Below are 21,136 nucleotides of genomic sequence, written 5' to 3'. Positions count from 1 at the left end.
ATAGACTGGTGCTATGGGACTGAAAAAAGCAGAATACCCCCTCTTTAAATCCAGCACAGACTCTGATTTAGGGAGTGTCGTCTGTAGTAAAGTCAGCTCTATGTGGAATATTGGATTCTCACTAAAGAATTCTCCAGTTTGTTGCTGTATTCTCTCCTCAGTGGAGCTGCACGTGTAGGAGCGCCGGACACACGACAAGTGGTTCTGGTTTCTGGTATCGGGACCTCATGAATGAGTACGAGTATGTGGTGTCGGTGTTGACCAGTGTTGTTTTTAGCAGCCCTCAGTTTTAGTCACATTTCTAAATGTGACAAAAACTCCACAAAATCCACAAGATTGTTTACACCAATTTTGAGCCCTGGTAGGAGAGAGGAAAAAGGTTCCCAGGTGCAGTAGTTCTGTGATTTCACCACTTTCCCATGAGAGTAAAATGGGGAGTTCAGGTCATCGCTCTGGCAACACGGCGAATAATGTGGCACGCTAAGCTAGGAATAATTAAATAAGTGAGTGCTTTATTTGTCATTGTGCAATTGGACACAAACAAAATTGTGATCAGGTGTTGGGTTTTATCCTGAGCTGTGTGTTTTTTGCGTGTTCTTGTACTTACGACTTTGTGAGGACCAGTTTGAGTTTTTAACCAACAGTGAGGACATTTTTGTAAAGTGAGGACATTTTGTGTGTGTGTGTGTGTTCTTGTGCTTACGACAATGTGAGGACCAGTTTGAGTTTTTAACCAACAGAGTGAGAACATTTTGTGTGTGTGTGTGTGTGTGTGTTCTTGCACTTACGACATTGTGAGGACCAGTTTGAGTTTTTAACCAACAGAGTGAGGGCATTTTGTGTGTGTGTGTGTGTGTGTGCGTGTGTTCTTGCACTTACGACATTGTGAGGACCAGTTTGAGTTTTTAACCAACAGAGTGAGGACATTTTGTGTGTGTGTTTGTGTGTGTGTGCGTGTGTTCTTGCACTTACGACATTGTGAGGACCAGTTTGAGTTTTTAACCAACAGAGTGAGGACATTTTGTGTGTGTGTGTGTGTGTGTGTGTGTTCTTGTACTTCCGACATTGTGAGGACCCGTTTGAGTTTTTAACCAACAGAGTGAGGACATTTTGTGTGTGTGTGTGTGTGTGTGTGTGTGTGTGTGTGTGTGTGTGTGTGTGTGGTCTTGCACTTCCGACATTGTGAGGACCAGTTTGAGTTTTTAACCAACAGAGAGGACATTTTGTGTGTGTGTTTTTTGCGTGTTCTTGTACTTACGACATTGTGAGGACCAGTTTAAGTTTTTAACCAACAGAGTGAGGACATTTTTGTGTGTGTGTGTGTGTTCTTGTGCTTACGACATTGTGAGGACCAGTTTGAGTTTTTAACCAACAGAGTGAGGACATTTTTGTAAAGTGAGGACCTTTTGGGTGATCCTCACTTCTTTGAAGGACTGTTTGAGAGTCAAGATGTGGTTTTAGGGTGAGGGTTAGAATTGGGTTTAGGTTAGGGTTAGGATTAGGATTAAGGTTAGGTTTGTTTTGTTGTTTTGTTTGTTTACTTTATTGTCCCTGTAGGGAAATAGGGTTAGGGTTGGGGTCTGGGTAATACATTATGTCTATGAGTGTCCTCACTAAGATAGAAGTACAATGTGTGATTTCATTCACAAAAAGTCGTCACTGGCATAAGAAGCATCGATACTCACCAGGTTTTTTCGGTGACAGCACAGGCTTCCTTGTTGATTGACGAGAGTTGTGGAATCGCTTGTGGACGTTTACAACAATCTCCAGATCTTACTCACAGATGACTCGGAGATGACTCACTCTCGCTCTGTTGCCGGGGCGACCGGAGTGTATTTATGGCACAATTTCACACAATGGAGCGGTCATTATCGGGCTCGTTTCTTTGGACGTAGAGCAGTGGTTTTCGGCCACATAAACAAGCCAAGAAATAAGCTCGAAAGATTTTGTATTTATTATTTGTTAATGATCAGCTCTCTGAGGAAACGCTGTGTTCTGATATAAGGTTGAACTGTGAATGATGATGATGAGGTTGACGGTGTTTGTAGCTTCATCCCCCTGGCTCGCCGAGCGTGTGCAGCCTGCGCAGATCTTAGCATGTCGCTGCAGCGGCGTGTTGCTGCGGGGGAATGTTCTGCTCTCCTGTTTCTATGGCGACCGTGCGCAGGTGCCGGCGTTTTTATTAGGTCAAGGTAAACAGCTGGCAACAAGGCCCTTCATTACAGCACAGAAAACCCAATGCAACAACCTAGATATGAAGAAATGTGGATCTGATTTCCCAGATTATCATGAGTCCGTCTTGGCGTTTTGGATTTTAGTTTGTCGGGCTATGTGTGAGTGCGAGGTGTGATTATTTGTCTTTTGATTCAAGGGTCATAAGTTCGAAGCAGTGTGAGGCACCAGAGGCAATTTGAGAGGTTTTTCATGTATACAAATGAACCTCTTAACCCCCACCTGAACCGAGCACATTTTCTCCGGTTTCCCAAAAGCTTCTTGGACAAAGTGTCAAAACAGCGACGAAAACCAGAAAATACAAGTGTAAAAGTCACGTTCAGTTGTGTAGGTCTTAGCTTTCAAATGAGACATTGCTCGGGCCTATAGGCTGTGAGCTCCAGTCGAGAAGCTTTTAGATTTGGATAAAACTGGAGAAAATGTGCCCGGTTAACCTCTTAACTCCCGCCTGAACCGAAAGGATCTTTTCCCTCACGTCAGATTTTTTTTTGTTGGGTATTCAACTCATTTTTGTAACTTTTTTGTCATTTTTTTGTCACATTTTGTCACATTTTTGTCATTTTTTTTGGTCATTTTTTGTCACATTTTGTCACATTTTTGTCATTTTTTTTGTCATTTTTTGTCACATTTTTGTCATTTTTCATTTTTTTTAATCAATTTTTTGTCATTTTTTTGTCCATTTTTTTTCACGTTTTTTGTCATTTTTTGTCAAATTTTGTCACATTTTTGTAATTTTTTTGTAATTTTTTTGTCACATTTTGTCAAATTTTGTCAAATTTTTGTCATTTTTTTGGTCATTTTTTTGTCACATTTTGTCACATTTTGTCACATTTTTGTCATTTATTTTGTCATTTTTTGTCACATTTTTGTCATTTTTCATTTTTTAATCAATTTTTTGTAATGTTTTTGTCCATTTTTTGTCACATTTTGTCACATTTTTGTCATTTTTTTTAGATCAATTTTATGTCATTTTTTCGACAATTTTTTTGTCAATTTCTTGTGACATTTTTGCCACTTTTCATAAATTTTTCGTCACTTTTTTCTCACATTTCCATCATTGTTTTCGTCTCAGTTTTGTTGCTATTTTCACACCTTTTTCCCAGAAGCTTTTGGACTGGGGTAAAGCCAAACTGGAGAAAATGTGCTCGGTTCAGGTGGGAGTTAAGGGGTTAAGGGGGGGGGGGGGGTAAGAGGCTAAACATCTCCTGTGTTATCCCATAATTTGCCAGACAAGCTAGTTTTCCATTAGAACGCATTGCACTTTAGACACGCTATAAACAACTGTAACTGTTTCTATCTTTCTACACCTAGATATTGCTCCTGTGGCCTAAACGGTGGCCTATTCCTTTAAGGCAGTGGCTCCCAAAGTGGGGGTCGTAAGCCTTGGGCGGGGGTCCCCAAATAATTTCAAGATGAAACAAAAAGAAAAACGCTATTGTTTTTAGTATTTTTTTTCAGTGTAAACCAGCCTATAATTGGTGAAATCCATTAAATTCTTAAAAATATACTGTTTAGAATGTTGTGAGTGAGTGAGTGGTTGGTGGCGGTTGGAGAAGCCGATGGCACAGACTGGTTGCCTCGCTTCCGTCAGTCTGCTCCGGGGCAGCTGTGGCTACAATAGTAATGCAATGTAAAGCGTCTTTGAGTGTCTAGAAACGGCTGTATAAATCCAATTCATCATCATCATATTAACTTGAGTATAAAATGTTTTTCTTCTCTAAAGTAGCATAAGAGGCAACACCTTTATACAATGTGGGTCCCGAGTTATTTATGCGCCAATTTTGGGGTCCCAGCCAAAAAAGTTTGTGAACCCCTGCTTTAAGGAACACTTCGAGTTGAGTTTTGAATAAAGGAAAAGTGGAATATTCTCTGACACTTAAGTGGGAGACAGACATTTGTCCAAAGACTGTTCTCGACCGAATCGGTTTCAAATGTTGTATGTTGATTTTGTCTGTGTTAGATACAGTTTTTGCTTTGTTTTTGAAATTTGATGTGGGGGTCAAGGGTCACACCTCGACACTCTTAAGAGAGGGCGATGGGAGAGAGTCGCCAAAACATGACAAACTCTTCACGTTTCCCACAGTCGTGCAGTTTGGGCAGGTTTTTTGTCAGTGTGAGAGATGCGAGGCAGGCTGTTTCGTAATCCACAGGGAACACGCTGTCATGTTTTGTTTGGTGAATTGAACTGACACACTTTTCGTCCCCACACGTTCTGCTGCTGAGTAATTGGCTTGATGCATAATGTGGCTACGCTAGTTCCTCTGAACTGAAGTTGTGGGGGCTGGTACTTCCTGTTCATATTAATTTCCATGAAGATTAGCTTAGACCCGTTCGAATCATCGTATTTCCTAAAGATTCTGTGGTGGACAGTGAGTTCCTGGTAGACGATCACTTGTGGAGGACACATCTATGTTTATAAGGATCAGTGAGTTTGTCTTTAAGCAAAAAGCCAATATTTCACGCATTATACAATTTGAAATAATGCCTTTTATAGCATATTAGCTTTTAGCTTCAAGGCAAACCATCAATCCTTTATGATCACAGGTGTCTCCGATCTGAACAGTAAATGATCATCTACCGGGAGCTCACTGCCCACCACGTGATCTTTAGAAAATGTGATTGTTATTCCAGGAAAGGAATACAGACAGGAAGTACTGGCGCTCACAACTTCAGGTCAGAGGAACTAGCATAGCCATACCGTGCAACAAGCCAATCCAGCGCTAATCTGTCTCCGTTAGCCTCCGTTAGCCTCCGTTAGCCTCCGTTAGCCTCCGTTATAGCCTCCGTTAGCTCTGTCTGCGTTTAGAGCCGGTCCACGCCAACAGGTGAGCTCATTAAACCCACACCTGGAACAAATGTCCGTCTGCTGCGGTGGTTTTTCGGGGATTAACTCGGCCAAACTGGGCCTAATCTCGGGGGTTACGGAGTTCGAGGGAAGGGAAGACTCGCACCTGGCCTTTACCCCACTGTCCACCTCGCTTTTCCTTATTCCCAGAAATCCCTTTGTGACTTCAGAAGCTTGGTACACGCATAAGACGGGACGCTAAATATAACTCACTGACAAACTGTTTATTATCTCTTTGGAAACATCTGTAATACCCATAAAACAGGGGCAGGCAACGTCCAAATCCCGCCCTCCAGCACAGAAGCTCTGGCCCTCAGGATTTTTTCAATGATTCTGAAGATGATATTATTACACAAATCGGAGGTCAAATGCCTGTTTGAATACTCATAAAAATAATAGACAGTCAAAGGGTGGGTACGATGCTTTATCCGATATCTATACTAAAATATGTGTTTTCTAGAACCAGAAAAAAACAGAACAATAATGTGTGGAAGAGCTGCACACTTACAATGTCGGGTTCACCTCCAGTGACAGGAAATGTGTGAAACTTGGGGGGGAAATGTGGCTAAAAATAAGGGAAAATCGTGTCAAAATTGGAATAAATTTGGGAAAATTATTAAGAAGAATAAAAATTATTCTTAACAATTGTGGAAAGAAGAAAAAAATTGGGAGAAAATAAGAAAAGAAAAAAAGATTGGGTGAAAACATCGGGCAAGAAATTGAAAAAATAAAAAAAAATGGGAAAAGCAAACGTTAGTGCTAGATCGTATGCTCCGGAGGGACAGTCTGCTGTGATTTTGTATCTATGAGTTGGTTTGTCTAAAAATACAAATAATCCTAATCCTAGTCCTTAAAGTTAACCCCTTAACTCCCACCTGAACCGAGCACAGTTTCTCCAGTTCGGCTTTGCCCCAGTCCAAAAGCTTCTGGAAAAAAGCTGTGAAAATAGCAACAAAACTGAGACGAAAACAATGATGGAAATGTGGCAAAAAAGTGACGAAAAATTGATGAAAAAGTGGCAAAAATGTCACAAAAATGTCACAAAAATGTCACAAAAAATTGATAAATAAATGACAAAAAAATGACAAAAAAATTGATGAAAAAATGTCAAAAATGTGACAAAAAAGGTCAAAAATTGATTAAAAAAATGACAAAAAAAATGACAAAAATGTGATAAAAATGTGACAAAAATGTGACGAAAAAATTGACAAAAAAATGACAAAAATGTGACAAAATGTGACAAAAAAATGACAAAAATGAGTTGAACACCCAACAAAAAATGTTGGGAAAAAAATCTGATGACGTGAGGAAAAACATCCTCTCGGTTCAGGCGGGAGTTAAGAGGTTAACCATTTCCCTGGCCCTAACCTTAATTTGTGTCATGATATCTCACGTTTTCACAGCAGACTGTCCCTCCGGAGCAGACGATCTAGCACTAACCAAAAGCAAATCAATTGGCTTGTTGCACGGTGTGGCTATGCTAGTTCCTCTGACCTGAAGTTGTGAGCGCCTGTACTTCCTGTCTGTGTTCCTTTCCTGGAATAACAATCACATTTTCTAAAGATCACGTGGTGGGCAGTGAGTTCCCGGTAGATGATCATTTACTGTTCAGATCGGAGACACCTGTGATCATAAAGGATTGATGGTTTGCCTTGAAGCTAAAGGCTAATATGCTATAAAAGGCATTATTTCAAATTGTATAATGCATGAAATATTAGCTTTTTGCTTAAAGACAAACTCACTGATCCTTATAAACATAGATGTGTCCTCCACAAGTGATCGTCTACCGGGAACTCACTGTCCACCACAGAATCTTTAGGAAATACGATGATTCGAACGGGTCTAAGCTAATCTTCATGGAAATTAATATGAACAGGAAGTACTAGCGCCCACACCTTCAGTTCAGAGGAACTAGCATAGCCACATTATGCAACAAGCCAACTGATTTGAGCTGAAACAACAAAGTCACTTCCTTTAATGTTGCCCCTGGACTAAAGGCATCAAAGCCTGTTTTTTCTTGCTTTAGATCAGTAGAAGCTAAACTTTTTTTCCCGATACCAGAAAATGGTGCTTTACTTTTGAGCTAAAAGGTCCGGCCCTTGGTCTTTGAAGAAAATCGTCCCTCAGCCCAGCAAACATGCCTCTCCCTGCCATAAAACATAGACAAATGAACTAATATTATTAATGTATATATCTGCAACATGAGGTGTCTATAGATAATGTTCTTCTTGTTTGAAACTTCCAGAGGGAAAACAAAGAGAACGTTTTGGAGAGTGAACTAGAAAGGGCTGGAAGCAACAGGTTCTCCACTGAATTATAAAACTATGATTAAAAGTTACCACAGAAATGATCCATCAAACTAAATCATATTACAGAAGCTACATGAGCTGCTGACATTTCATCCTATTGAGTTTTTAGCATCTGATCTGTTCCGTCTTATCGTGCACCAAAGCTCCTGTCGTGTTGTGCTCAGATGATGACGTTTCTGACTGTTTTTCTCTCAGTTTGGGCTCGGCAGCTTTCCGTGACTCCGTGGCCTTCAGGTACAAACCGACACCACAACATCGACGAGCATCGCACCTCATACCAGCTCAAAACACTAAATACAGTCCGTTTGATTTCACTTACTATGATTCCATCTAGGGCTGTGCAATTAATCGAAATTCGATTACGATTTCGATTACAACAGTAAACGATTACACAATTAGCATAATCGCAAAAAATCGATTATAATTTATTTATTTTTTTTTCACTTTTTTTTTCAAATTTTTAATTTTTGGATTTTTGTCACTTTTTTTGATGGATTTTTGTAATTTTTTTGCTGGATTTTTGTCACGTTTTTGATGGATTTTTGTCACTTTTTAGCTGGATTTTTGTCTTTTTTCTGCTGGATTTTTGTCACTTTTTTGCTGGATTTTTGTCTTTTTTTGCTGGATTTTTTTTTATTTTTTTTGATGGATTTTTGTAAAAAAATTTGCTGGATTTTTGTCACTTTTTTGCTGGATTTTTGTCACTTTTTTGATGGATTTTTGTCATTTTTTTTGATGGATTTTTGTCTTTTTTTGATGGATTTTTGTCACTTTTTTGCTGGATTTTTGTCACTTTTTTGATGGATTTTTGTCTTTTTTTGCTGGATTTTTGTCACTTTTTTGCTGGATTTTTGTCATTTTTTTGATGGATTTTTGTCTTTTTTTTGATAGATTTTTGTCTTTTTTTGCTGGATTTTTGTCTTTTTTTGCTGGATTTTTGTCTTTTTTTTGCTGGATTTTAGTAAAAATTTTTGCTGGATTTTTGTCACTTTTTTGCTGGATTTTTGTCTTTTTTTGCTGGATTTTGGTCACTTTTTTGCAGGATTTTTGTCATTTTTTTGATGGATTTTTGTCATTTTTTTTGATGGATTTTTGTCTTTTTTTGATGGATTTTTGTCTTTTTTTGCTGGATTTTTGTCACTTTTTTGCTGGATTTTAGTCTTTTTTTTGATGGATTTTTGTCTTTTTTTTGATGGATTTTTGTCTTTTTTTGCTGGATTTTTGTCACTTTTTTGCTGGATTTTTGTCTTTTTTTGCTGGATTTTTCTAATTTTTTTGCTGGATTTTTGTCACTTTTTTTGCTGGATTTTTGTCACTTTTTTTGCTGGATTTTAGTCATTTTTTTGCTGGATTTTTGTAATTTTTTTTGCTGGATTTTTGTCACTTTTTTGCTGGATTTTTTTTAAAGGCAACAAATAATCGTTGATAATAATCGTGATTTCAATTATGGCAAAAAGAATCGTGATTATTATTTTTTCAATAATCGAGCAGCCCTAATTCCATCCCTTTCAGTCGATGGATGAACTTTACCTGTGAGTGTCCAGCAGGGGGCAGCGTTTCAATTGAACTGCACACAGACTTCTGCTTTTGGACTGTATTTCCAATATAAACCAGGACTTTTCTTCTTTTAATTATAACACAGACTTCTCCTGATATCCCAAACACATAATATTACATGCTTTTTTTTAATATATCCCTGTAAAAACTGTTTACCATGGCTCTCGTTCCTCCAATGATCGAAGGCATTTCCTAAATCTTCCTCTTATTTCTGCGGACGGTGAATGAAAATCCGCTGAACTGTTATGTGTGTGTTTCTCTGTATCGAGTCTAAATCCTCTCCTTTGTGGATGGGGACGCTCTGATTGCAGCTTTGTGCCAAATTCACGCGTTACATCACTGCGTGGGTTCAGAAACCACAGCTCTCGTAGATTTATTTCACCACAAAGCTGAGTTTTTTCAAATTAAACTATCGATATTTTGCTGATAGATACAGATTCTTCAAAATTGCCGCCTTTTGCTTGTATTACTGCTGTGCACTTTTGACATTTTCTCTTTGAGCTTCATGATGTCGTCACAGAAATGGTTTTCACTTCACTGTTAAACCGTTGAAAAGGCCAAGAATAAAGGGCGGCCATTTTGAAGAATTTGAAATATGTTTTATATGAGTCATATCTCTCTTTTGTTTCCTACATATTCCCGTGTGTCGTAGTTTGTCCGTCTTCAGTGAGAATCACACAATGGAAAAAGGCGTCTGAGTTAGGGCTGCTCGATTATTGAAAAAATAATAATCACGATTATTTTTGTCATAATTGAAATCACGATTATTCAAACGATTATTTGTTGCCTTTAAAAAAATCCATCAAAAAAGTGACAAAAATCCAGCAGAAAAAAGTCAAAAATCCATCAAAAAAGTGACAAAAATCCATCAAAAAAGTGACAAAAATCCAGCAAAAAAGTGACAAAAATTCAGCAAAAAAGTGACAAAAATTCAGCAAAAAAGTGACAAAAAATCAGCAGAAAAATTGAAAAAAATCCAGCAAAAAAGTGACAAAAATCCAGCAAAAAAATTACAAAAATCCATAAAAAAAAAGTGACAAAAAATCAGCAAAAAAGTGACAAAATTCCAGCAAAAAATTACAAAAATCCATCAAAAAAGTGACAAAAATCCAGCAGAAAAATTGAAAAAAATCCAGCAGAAAAATTGAAAAAAATCCAGCAGAAAAGTGACAAAAATCCATCAAAAAAATTAGAAAAAATCCTAAAATTGAAAATTAGAAAAAAAAAATTGAAAAAAAAAAAAAATGAAAAAAAATAAAATACAAGTAAAAATAAAAAAGTGAATAAAAAATGTATAATCGTTTTTTTGCGATTATGCTAATTAGGCCCGAGCGGCCTGCCGTCGCAAGGGCCTATTGTAATCGCAATCACAGCGCAGTGCGCGTAGCGCACTGAACCTAAGTGCGCGGAGCGCACAAAAACAGCGCGAAGCGCTGTCCCCATGTCAACCGTAAACTCACCATGTAAAACAGTGAAGCCCACACCGGAGGTGTGGGCCCTTTATACTTATTATTGCATTAAAATGAATGGGGGTATATAGTGTGAATGGGGGTATATAGTGGATGACGAGCGCGAAGCGCTCGTCATCCACCCAGGAACCCCACGGGTGCGTGCGGATCGTTGAAAGCTTTCCAAAAATGTATAATATGATATCGTCGCGAAAGCGACGATATTGTTTTTGTCGAAAATATTATTATTCTTTCTTTCTTTCTTCTTCTTTCTTTCTTTCTTTCTTTCTTCTTCTGCTCTTTGAGCAGGAATTTGACCCCCTGAACATTGTCGAAAACTCACCAAACTTTGCCCAAAATTCAGGTTCGGTGAAAAATTAATAAAAATGTGTGTTTCATATTGGGGAAAAAAAAAATGGCGCGACAGCGCCACCTACAAAAGTGAAAATACATTACGCCAATGGGGGAGGGGCCGAAGTAAACTTTGTCGCAGAGCGACGAGATTCGGTACAGATATTCGTCATGTGACGACAAAAAAAAAATATTATTGTGGCCACGCCCCCTGACAAACCGGAAGTCTGCCATTTTGACAGGAAGCCCGGAGAATGCTGAGTCAGCGTTTTCGCTGACATCGCATTTTAACGAACTCCTCCTAGGGCGTTTCACCAGATGAGCTCAAAATCGCTCCAGCTCATCTCGAGATGTGGGGCATCAAAAGTTATCCAAATTTTTTGGCTAAGTTTTACGGTTTGTTTGCGGCGAAGCCGCAATCTTTCCGAAGTATTTTGCGATTCATCAAAAACTAAAAATCGCTCCCATTCGCACAAACAAACTCCGATTAAAAATCGGAAATATACATTTTATTGACCTTTCACCCCTGGACACAACAAATGTGAAAAAGTGAAATTGGGCGCGATAGCGCCCCCTCCAGGTGCAGAAGAAAAAATGCATTATGGGAAAAAAATTAGTTTGTCGGAAATGGATGAAATTCGGCACAAAAATAGTTGATGGCATCCCGATCCAAAAAGCCAATGAGACCCATATCGTATTTTGTACGGTGTTGCCATGGTAAAGCCCGGGGCCCCCCATGTTATTGTAATGGGGCTGACACATAAATGTCACATTATGCAACATTACAGCGCGTTAGCGCCCCCTGTCAGGAGCTTGTGGACAGTGGTCATGGAAGTACGGCCCATCAGGGCCGTCTGATGCTACTTGTGAAATTAAAAAGATTACGGGCGCGCTAGCGCCCTCTGCAGGCTGGAGCCATTGTTCACATGGAGAGGCTAAAAATGTAGCTGAGATGTTTACGCACAAAGATTAATGGCACATCAGGACAATAAAATGCAGTTCGTTCACGCTGGCGCCTTAGGTACGGTTATATAGAGGCGCTAAAGGAGGTACGGCCCGCGAGGGCCGTTCGATGCCGCTTGCGGCTTTAATTTTGTAATTGTTTACTGTTGTAATCGAAATCGTAATCGAATTTCGATTAATTGAACAGCCCTAGTCTGAGTCGGTCTTTAGCATTAGTTGTAAAAGTTAAAGACCAATAAAAGCAATGTTTAGCCGATAATTAAGTTGTAATGGCAAATATTGTCGTTAAATGAACTTGCTGCAGTTAAGATGCCTGGGCCTTTTCTATGACATGTGCTTTTGAGTGGAATTAAGCACATGTTAATATAGTCCAGGGTCCGCATGAGTTTATAAAAGAAAAGTCTCTAATCCACAAGTTTCTACGGTTCTACAGAACCTCAAGAACACAAAGTCTCCTCCACTTGTACAGGAACAAATGGTAAATGCTCTTTTCCGCCTGCATTTGCATCAACATGTTTTATGTTGCACGATTGTAAAATTGTAGAATCCTTGTTTGGGCAATACATACTATTGTGAGGCAAAGAGACCGTGTTTTTATAATTACTGTATCGCTTTGATTATCATATTGTACTTTTTAAAAATATCATTTTTTTTTATGTTCGATTGTTCGATTAATCGAAAAATAATTGATAGTTGAAATAGTTGCCAACTATTTAATATTAATAATAGCAGATTTTTTTCTGGTAAACTCAGACTGAAAAAGTACATCTTTAAAGTTAGGGTACATGCAGTGTTTCTTACATTGTACATTTCATAAGTATCTGTCTCTCAGGACAATTATATGAAAGAAGAATTAGCCTCTTACAAATGTTCACTTTAAATTTACTCCATTAACACGTTCTCCATGTGGCACCACTTTAGCTTTATGTGGTAAAACCTTTTAGAAAATACACTTTTAATGCTTCTTCCACAAGCAAGCAATTAGTGTTAGTGGAGGCCCTATATTTCCCACTACATCATTTGCAAATTATATATATAATCATAAAATAGATCGTCATAAATAGAATCATTTGTAGAAATGTGTCAAAGGAATTTGAATTTTTGTGTTTGTTTGGACTTTTATGAAAACACAAATATTTTGTGTGTCAGGGTTTGCTCTTCCAAAAAAACACACGCCAATTTTGTGAATCCAAATCCAAAAATCTTTAGAACTAATGTGTGTGTCATGAATGTGTCATGAATGTGGCCCACTATTGTTTATGCAATATATTTTACTATGACATGTCATCACATATTTTTTTTTTCCATCAAATTGTGTCAAAACGAGGCTTTAAACGTGACTAGATTTGGATCTAAACGAGGTAAAATTGAGCTTTATTAGTAAAATCATGGTTAAACTGAGCTTTAAGACTGTCCTAGCACAAAAAGTGTGAGCTGGAACGACAGCTTTGGGGATTTTGTGATACACATCGATGGCCTCTTGTAGGGCTGTGCAATTAATCAAAATTCGATTACAATTTCGATTATTAGACTAAACGATTGAAAAATTAGCATAATCTAAAAAAAAATTCCCGTGCCGTGGCTCATGCTTTTGCCTGACATAAAAACAAACGGCGCTGTGTGATGATGTCATCAGGACGCGCTGCTCAATTTGCTTGTGCAGGTGCGAGGGCTGGCCAGCAGGGGGCAGGTGTGAAACAGAGACCTCTCCTTAATCGAGGCAAACTTGAAATCATTTGTACTTTTATGACTGTTCAGAAAACAGAAAATATTCAGCCGTTTTTTTTTATAAATAAATAAATAAATAGAATAAAGACTTTTTTTTTAAAGGTAGCAAATAATCGTTTGAATAATCGTGATATATTCAATAATCGAGCAGCCCTCGCTTCTTGCTTTGTGGACATTTGCAATAACAATTGGTCGATCTCTGGAGGAGCTCTTATTTGTAATTAAGAGCGGTCTGAGAACTTAGCGAGGCCACTGTTTTCAGGACACGTCTGGAATATTCCGCTCTATTTCTAGCCGGTGGCGTCTCAGAGGAGCCGTAAGACGTCCAGGAAACAATAACGCACGCAGTCGAAAACCCGATGAGTCCGGGAGAACACTGTGGGCTTAATGGCCCTGGTAATGGACTCCCACAATGCACCTCTCCAGCTCCTCTTCCGTCGGCCGGGCCGGGCGCCTCCTCACTTTACAAACCCGGAGGCGTGTGGCTCTGTTTTCATGTCCGTTTGTAGATGTTTTTTGGGTGATTCCTCCTGTGGTCCGGCGTCGGGGGAGAATGTGCGGTCGCGATGTTAAGCGCTGGACCCAACAAACGTAGAGTAACCGGCCGTCGTTTCGTTGCAGTCGACAAGAACAAGAGGGAGGTGCAGAGCAGAGCCACAGCACCAGGAGGCGGCGGGACGCAGCAGCAGCAGACGGCCACTGAAACGGTAGGTCTTCACTTTCACTTCACTTTATTTCATGTCCCCGATAAGGCAATTAGTTTTGCAGCACAAGATACATAAAATAGATACAAGATGCCGAAGTGCAAAACCTTTACAACAGAACAAGAGAATACAACAACTTTTTTTCCCCTCACACTGAATTTGGTGCCTGTAAACTCCTTTTATACTCAGCGTTTAGAGTGGAGATGGCTACAGGTATGAAGGAATATTTGTATCTGTTTTTCCCCACCAATGGAGCCCTAAGCCTCGAACCAGAAGGCAAGTAACAGAATTCACAATGAAGAGGATGAGCATCATTAGCCAGAATACTCAGAGCCTTCCGCGTCACCTGTCCAGAATACAGGTCCGAAAGTGGAGTCTGAGGAGCTCCCAGAATCTTAGCACTCAGATTTACAATTTTGCTGAAACCAAACCAACACATAATAGAAAATGTTAGCACTGACTCGACACAAGATTTATAAAACGTCTCATTATGGTCCTGTCCACATGAAAGTAAGAGTTTCCGGAGGCAGAACAGGTGCTGCTGCCCTTTCTTACACAGCTTCTCTGTGTTTTCATTAAAGTTGAGCCTGTTGTCAATCAGCGTCCCCAAATATTTGTATTTTCCCACAAGCTCCACATTTTGACCCTTGATCGCAGTGGCTTGAGGTGATGTGACCTTCCTCCGAAAATCAATAGACATTTCTTTAGTCTTAGCAACATTTAGGCTGTATCCGAATGTCCACACTATTCCCTATATAGTGACTATATAGTGGTCACGCCATTTTGTAGGGGTGTCCGAATGTCCAGAGAGAAAAAAGTAGTGCACTCGAAATTTCCCACAATGCATCTCGAAAAGTAGTGAGCATCGATGGTCACTAAACAGGTCAATATAGACCACAATGCATTGCGAGAGTCGGAGAAGAGCCTGACAGCGACAGGTCTTTGAACTAAACACGACTGAAGTAAATCAGCTGTTTCAGTCGTGTGTTTGTATTTCTCATGAATAAACGACCAAAATAAACCGGTTACGGTGAAAAGATGCTAACGTTAGCTGCTAACCTTTAGCTGGAGCTGTTAAATGACCGACAGCTTCCTCTCGAATAATCCAAGCCATTCACGTAAAATCCATGTGAAGTAAAAGCGTATCTGACTCGTATTAATCCATAAATATTCCACTGTCTCTGAGTTTGGGCTTTATCGCAGAAATACTTTATTCCCGGAGTTTAGCGACTTTTAGCAGATGTAGTCACTCAATCTGCTGGTGTTCGGACACCGGGCTCTGACCGACTTTCGGCGTCTCTGAGCTCACGCTGGGGTGACTATTTTTTTTTCCTTTTTTTGTGAAGATAGTAACGCCTGTAAAAGTGCCAAAACAGTCGTTCTGTTTCATAATATAAACGTTTGTAGCAATAAATAAATTCAGATAAAATAAATAATAAAAACATATCTGCAGCCGCAGCACGTGACGTCACGCAGCGCGGAGAAAGTAGTGGCTTGTGTCCGAATCGCCAACAGAATCAGTGACTATATAGTGACTATATAGTGCGGGCCTATGTAGTGAATGAGGGGTTAGGGGATAGTGTGGACATTCGGATACAGCCTTAGTTGCAAGAATGAGTCATCACCGTATCATGTCCTCAACAACAGGACCATGCTCCTTTCCATCACCGTGCAGAAGACTAATTATGACAGAGTCATCTGCAAATTTAAGTATGTGGCGATTCTTATGCGGCTGCGACAGTCATTTGTGTACAAAATATACAGAAGTGGGGACAGAACACAACCCTGTGGTGATCCAGTGGGGGAATACAAGACATCAGATAAACAACCATTTACCTTCACTCTTTGCGATCGCCCAGTTAAAAAATCTAAAATCCAACCCACCATATTAAAATTCAAATTAAAGTCTTTGACAAGCTTATCAATGAAGATGTGTGGTTGGATGGTATTAAAAGCTGAAGAAAAGTCTAAGAATAGGAGCCGTGCATGCGCCTTTGTGTTTTCCACGTGTTTGAGGACAAAGTTCAAGAGGGCCGTGGCATCCTCCACCCCTCGACCAGCCCGATAGGCAAACTGAAGGTCTGACTGAAGGACGCGGCTTTGCCTTTAACTCAAACGCATCAGGACAAAAATATAGAAAGTAAAACTAAAACTCTTTTTTTTGCTGCAGCTCATTTTCGCTCAGGATGGACGTCTGAGGACTTTTTAGTCGCTGGGTTAGTTTTTCACATGAATAAGCCCCTGGGCATAAAACGGCGCAAGAATTGCCAGAACTGTTAGCCTGGTTTAGCGGCTAGTTAGCGACATTAGCAACACTAGCTTGTATCTTGTAAACACTGCAGACTCCACAACATTTAGCTCTGGTTAAATCCAGCACAGACTCTGATTTAGGGAGTGTCGTCTGTAATAAAGTCAGCTCTATGTGGAATATTTTATTTTCACTAAACGATTCTCCAGTTTGTTATGGAGGAGAGAAAATAGCATTATGATCATCTTGGCACCTTTACTTTCCATCACGGTGGTCTCTACAACGCTCCAGGATCAATTGTTAGGAAGGTTTTCATTACTGACCAGAAAACCTACAAAACAATTGATCCTGGAGCGTTGTGGAGAGCACTGTGATGGAAAGTAAAGGCGCCATGCTGACCACTCATACAGCCACTGCGTCACTACAAGGTCAAAAACGCACAAATATCAACTCTTCTCTTCCTCCAGGTCCCTGATGTGGTCAGCGCCGCCGCGGCCTCTCGCGTCCCTCAGACCGACACGAGCGGCTCCGCCCACTCCCCCGCGCTCAGCAAACCCAAAACCACATCGCGCTCCAGCCCCAAAGCAGGGTCCCGTCTGCAGCCCAATGCCTCCCGGACGGCGGCCCCCTCCTCCTCCGCCCCGGCCCCGGCCCCGGCGGAGGAGCCCGCGGCCCGACAGAGCAAGGAGCAGGTGGAGAAGCAGAACCAGGCCATGGCGGGGCTGAAGAGGCTCCTGCTGCAGGGGAACCGGCGAGCGGAGGCCCTGGCTGTGGTCGTCCAGCACCTGTTCACTGAGGTAAGAGCATTTTTTTTCACTCAAACTTGGCTGTAAATACTGTTTGTGGCGCTAGCCCGCAGTTAGCTTTGCCCGTTAGCCTGTTAGCTTCTTCGTCGTGATTCTATTAGTGTGTATTGGTGACTCCGGTCCGGTGGCAGGCAAGTTGCAAACATGGTTTTCTGGCCAGAGACACCAGGGGGAGATGAAAGACCCTCCAATCATCCCATTAACCTCTTACCACCCGCCTGAACCAAATGCATTTTGTCCTCTTCGGCCATTGTATGTATCAACACCTCATTTGAAAGCTAAGACCCACAAACTGATCTTTTTCCTTGCGTTGTTGCTGTTTTGTGTCACCTTTTTTATGTTTTTTTTTTTTTCTTTTCGGTCAAATTTTTGTTGAGTTTAAAAAAAAAAAAAATGTTGAATTTTTGTCACATTTTTGTTGAATTTTTGTCACTTTTTAAAAAAAATGTTGTCACTTTTTGGTTGAGTTTTTGTCACATTTTTGTTGAATTTTTGTCACTTTTTAAACATTTTTTTTGTCACTTTTTGGTTGAGTTTTTGCCACATCTTTGTTTAATTTTTTTCACTTTTTGGTTGAATTTTTGTCACATTTTTGTTGAATTTTTGTCACTTTTTAAACATTTTTTTTTGTCACTTTTTGGTTGAGTTTTTGCCACATCTTTGTTTAATTTTTTTCACTTTTTGGTTGAATTTTTGTCACATTTTTGTTGAATTTTTCTCACTTTTTAAACATTTTTTTTGTCACTTTTTCGTTGAGTTTTTGTCACATTTTTGTTGAATTTTTGTCACTTTTTAAACATTTTTTTTGTCACTTTTTGGTTGAGTTTTTGCCACATCTTTGTTGAATTTTTTTCACTTTTTGGTTGAATTTTTGTCACATTTTTGTTGAATTTTTGTCACTTTTTAAACATTTTTTTGTCACTTTTTGGTTGAGTTTTTGCCACATCTTTGTTTAATTTTTTTTCAGTTTTTGGTTGAATTTTTGTCACATTTTTTTTTATTTTTGTAACTTTTTTGTTGCATTTACATCCTTCTTTTCTTCTCCTTTTTTGTGGCTGTTTTGGTGCTTTTTTCCCAAGATTAGGGTAAAGCCAAACTGGAGAAAATTGGATCCGTTCAGGCGGGAGTTAAGAGGTTAACACTTGTATTACCCCCACAGGGGGTAATACAAGACTTATTAAGGTAAACAACTTACTTAGTACTGCTTTAACGGCCAGCGTGGTGTCATATCAGTAGATTTTTTTTCTCCAGTAATAAACATGAAACATCAAACCGCTTATTTGCGTTCAGATTACACCGTGTTTTCCCCTAATATTCAGCATCATGATCAATTATTAACATTATTTGCAGTTGATGAATCCCTTAATGAATCGTGAACATCCCTAGAGGCGAGACAAACGTAATAAAAACAGTGGAAATTCCTGCTCACAGAAAAAGCTACCACTCACCAGAAATACCTCCACCACAAGAATAATAAGGCGAATACCCCAAATAATTACGATAAGTCTGGTTCCCTCTGAGATGTGTCCTCGTGTTACCGGGGCGTGTTTCCAAGCTCATAAAAAGTAAAGATATACACGTAGCTCGAGGAAAACAAGCAGCTTCAGACTGACTTGAATGGGCCTGTTTTTGTCTCTTTGTGGGGGGTTCACTTAAGGTGCCTTTATCTGCAGACCCTCCCTCCCCTTTGGCAAAGTGCGGCCTGTAATTACCAGTGGGATAAGCTGCTGCTGCCGCTGCTGCTGCTGTGGGTGGTGGTGGATGTTTTTAGCTGTTAGCACAGTAGCATTAGCAGTGAGTGAGTAAAGGCTGGAGGGAGAGGCTCGTCTGAGCAAACACAAGAAAACCATTAAGGCGGACGAGACAAAATACCGCTGCTAATGTGCTTTTAACGAGTTGTAATGTGGTTTATTAGTTTGGGCTGGAATTTTTTAGTTTATTTTTTTAGCGGAAGAAGGTCCTGCTGAACAAATGTGCCAAGAAGAACAGAGCCCACCTCTTTGTTGTTTTATTGCTCAATCCAAATACAGCATAAACAGGGGCGGATCAAGAAAAGAAATCACGTGGTGGAAAGCAGGGTCAGGGATCATTTCTGAGGCTGAATCTACCAAAATTATACACAAATAAGCAGCATTGTCCATAATGTAAGTAGGGGGTGTCTAACTCAGATAAACATCTAAACTTTTGTTTAAAAAAAAGTCTCATCATCTTGGGAGCCACAGGAGTTGGCACTTGGGTCCTTATTTAGCTATAAAGTTATAATTCTTTGTCCTAGCACTAACTGAGATGAGCCTCTGTGAGCACCAAGTAGCTTCTAGACCAAAAAAACTATTTATTTTGGTCAAAGCCAGATCTTCAATCAGGCTTTGAAGATCTGGATTGTAACTAGTCCTTAAAAAAGTGTATTTATAAAGTGCCAGGTTAATGACGACACTAGAATTTAGACAGTTCCAGACAAGGACAAAACCTGCTGACTTCAATGGGGTGACAAGACCTTTATAGGGCTGCCACCCCGTTCCACCCCCCTAGATCCGCCCCTGAGTATAAATAATTTGGGTGTTTAACAATCTTTGTTGCACACTGCGCAGTCAGTTTTCAGTTAGAGAATGCAGTTTAATTAAATACTATTAATGTATATTTTTTAAATATGTTTACAGTTCGCAGTATTTCAGTTTCAAGGGGGGAAGGGGAGGAATTAAAGCGAATTGTAAATCAAGTTTTTTATTTAAAAAATTGCAGCTTTCGCAGAGTTTTTGGGGAGGAAATCGCTCTGTTATTAGTCAAACATATCTGGAATAGTGTCTTGTTTCTTCTACTGCTGATCTGATCTGAAATAGAGACAACTGTCCTCCACATTTTTAACCTCTTACTCCCCTGCCTTAACGAGCTCATCATCCCTGTTCAGCTTTACCCAGATCTTAAAAGGGGGGGTATTATGCAAAATTGACTTTTTCAAGCTTTCCATCATGTTATTATGTCATTCCCTCATTAAAACCATGCCTGAAGTGTTGCCTTGGCACATTCACGTATTTCTGAGTAATCTGTAAAAACTCTGATGGCGGCCATTTTAGGGATAGGTTTGCCTGAGTCCTCCTAGGAACGCCCCCACCTCCTGGAGACGCCTCCGAGCTTTCGTCACCAGCCGAGTAACCAACCACTGCTCCTCAGCAGAACCCCCTCCCCACTGATGCCACAGACAGCGTGTGGAGGGGGCGTGTCTAAAGGCTCAGAGGTTCTTAAAGAGACAGAGGCCGATTTCAAGACATTCACTACAGCCATTTTGAGAGAGACATTTTATACAAGGCAGTTATTCTAATTTACTGCATTTACAGACCAACAGAAGGTTTGTCATCATTGTAGTGTGATATAGACTGGTGCTGTGGGACTGAAAAAAGCAGAATACCCCCTCTTTAAACAGTGTAATGCCTCATCTGAAACGACATTTGATTTGTAGCTTTTTTTGTTGCGTTGTTGGCACGGTTTTGTTGCGTTTCGTCTCTTTTTATGTCGCTTTTTTGTTGTGTTTTCATAGTATTTCTGTTGTTGGTTGTTGGAAAGGTTTTATTGTCGTTTTTCTGGCATGTTTTTGTCGCTTTTTTTGACGCTTTTTTCTTTCAGATTTGGGCAAAGCCTTGTGAAAGCATGCTCGGTTCAGGCGGGGGTTAAGAGGTCAAAGCCCATCACCAGACTCAAAGTTAGGCACGGCGAGTTTATTTGTCCAAAAATTCCCTTGCACTTCGTAATACTGCATTCCAAAATCCCCTGAGAATAAAAAACAGAAAACAACAACACTGTAAGATCGAGTTTGAGATGTTTGTATTTGTATTTGTGTAGTAGTTTTCAATAAAATATCGACTTCTCTGCGGTGGAGAAATATAGTGATTGTCATTTTGTAAGCGTGTTTAGACTTAAATAAGACACAAAACGCTTATATAGTACTTAAGA

General features: G+C 39.8%; 1 protein-coding gene across 2 annotated transcripts in view; it reads left to right on the top strand.

Annotated features, from left to right (window-relative positions):
* LOC306960796 (uncharacterized protein) overlaps positions 1-21,136 on the top strand; it is a 130,176-nt gene that overhangs the window by 63,734 nt on the left and 45,306 nt on the right. For both annotated transcript variants that reach the window (XM_079553352.1, XM_079553351.1), the window contains 2 exons: positions 14,055-14,140; positions 16,853-17,182. In XM_079553352.1, the coding sequence (XP_079409478.1) occupies positions 14,055-14,140; positions 16,853-17,182 (416 nt within the window). The remainder of the gene's footprint in view (positions 1-14,054; positions 14,141-16,852; positions 17,183-21,136) is intronic.

This window comes from Gobius niger (genome assembly GCF_951799975.1).
Source record: "Gobius niger genome assembly, chromosome: 3".
Taxonomy (NCBI): Eukaryota; Metazoa; Chordata; class Actinopteri; order Gobiiformes; family Gobiidae; genus Gobius; species Gobius niger.
The sequence above is the reverse complement of the archived record's forward strand: the minus strand, read 5'-3'. Positions and strand labels throughout refer to the sequence as shown.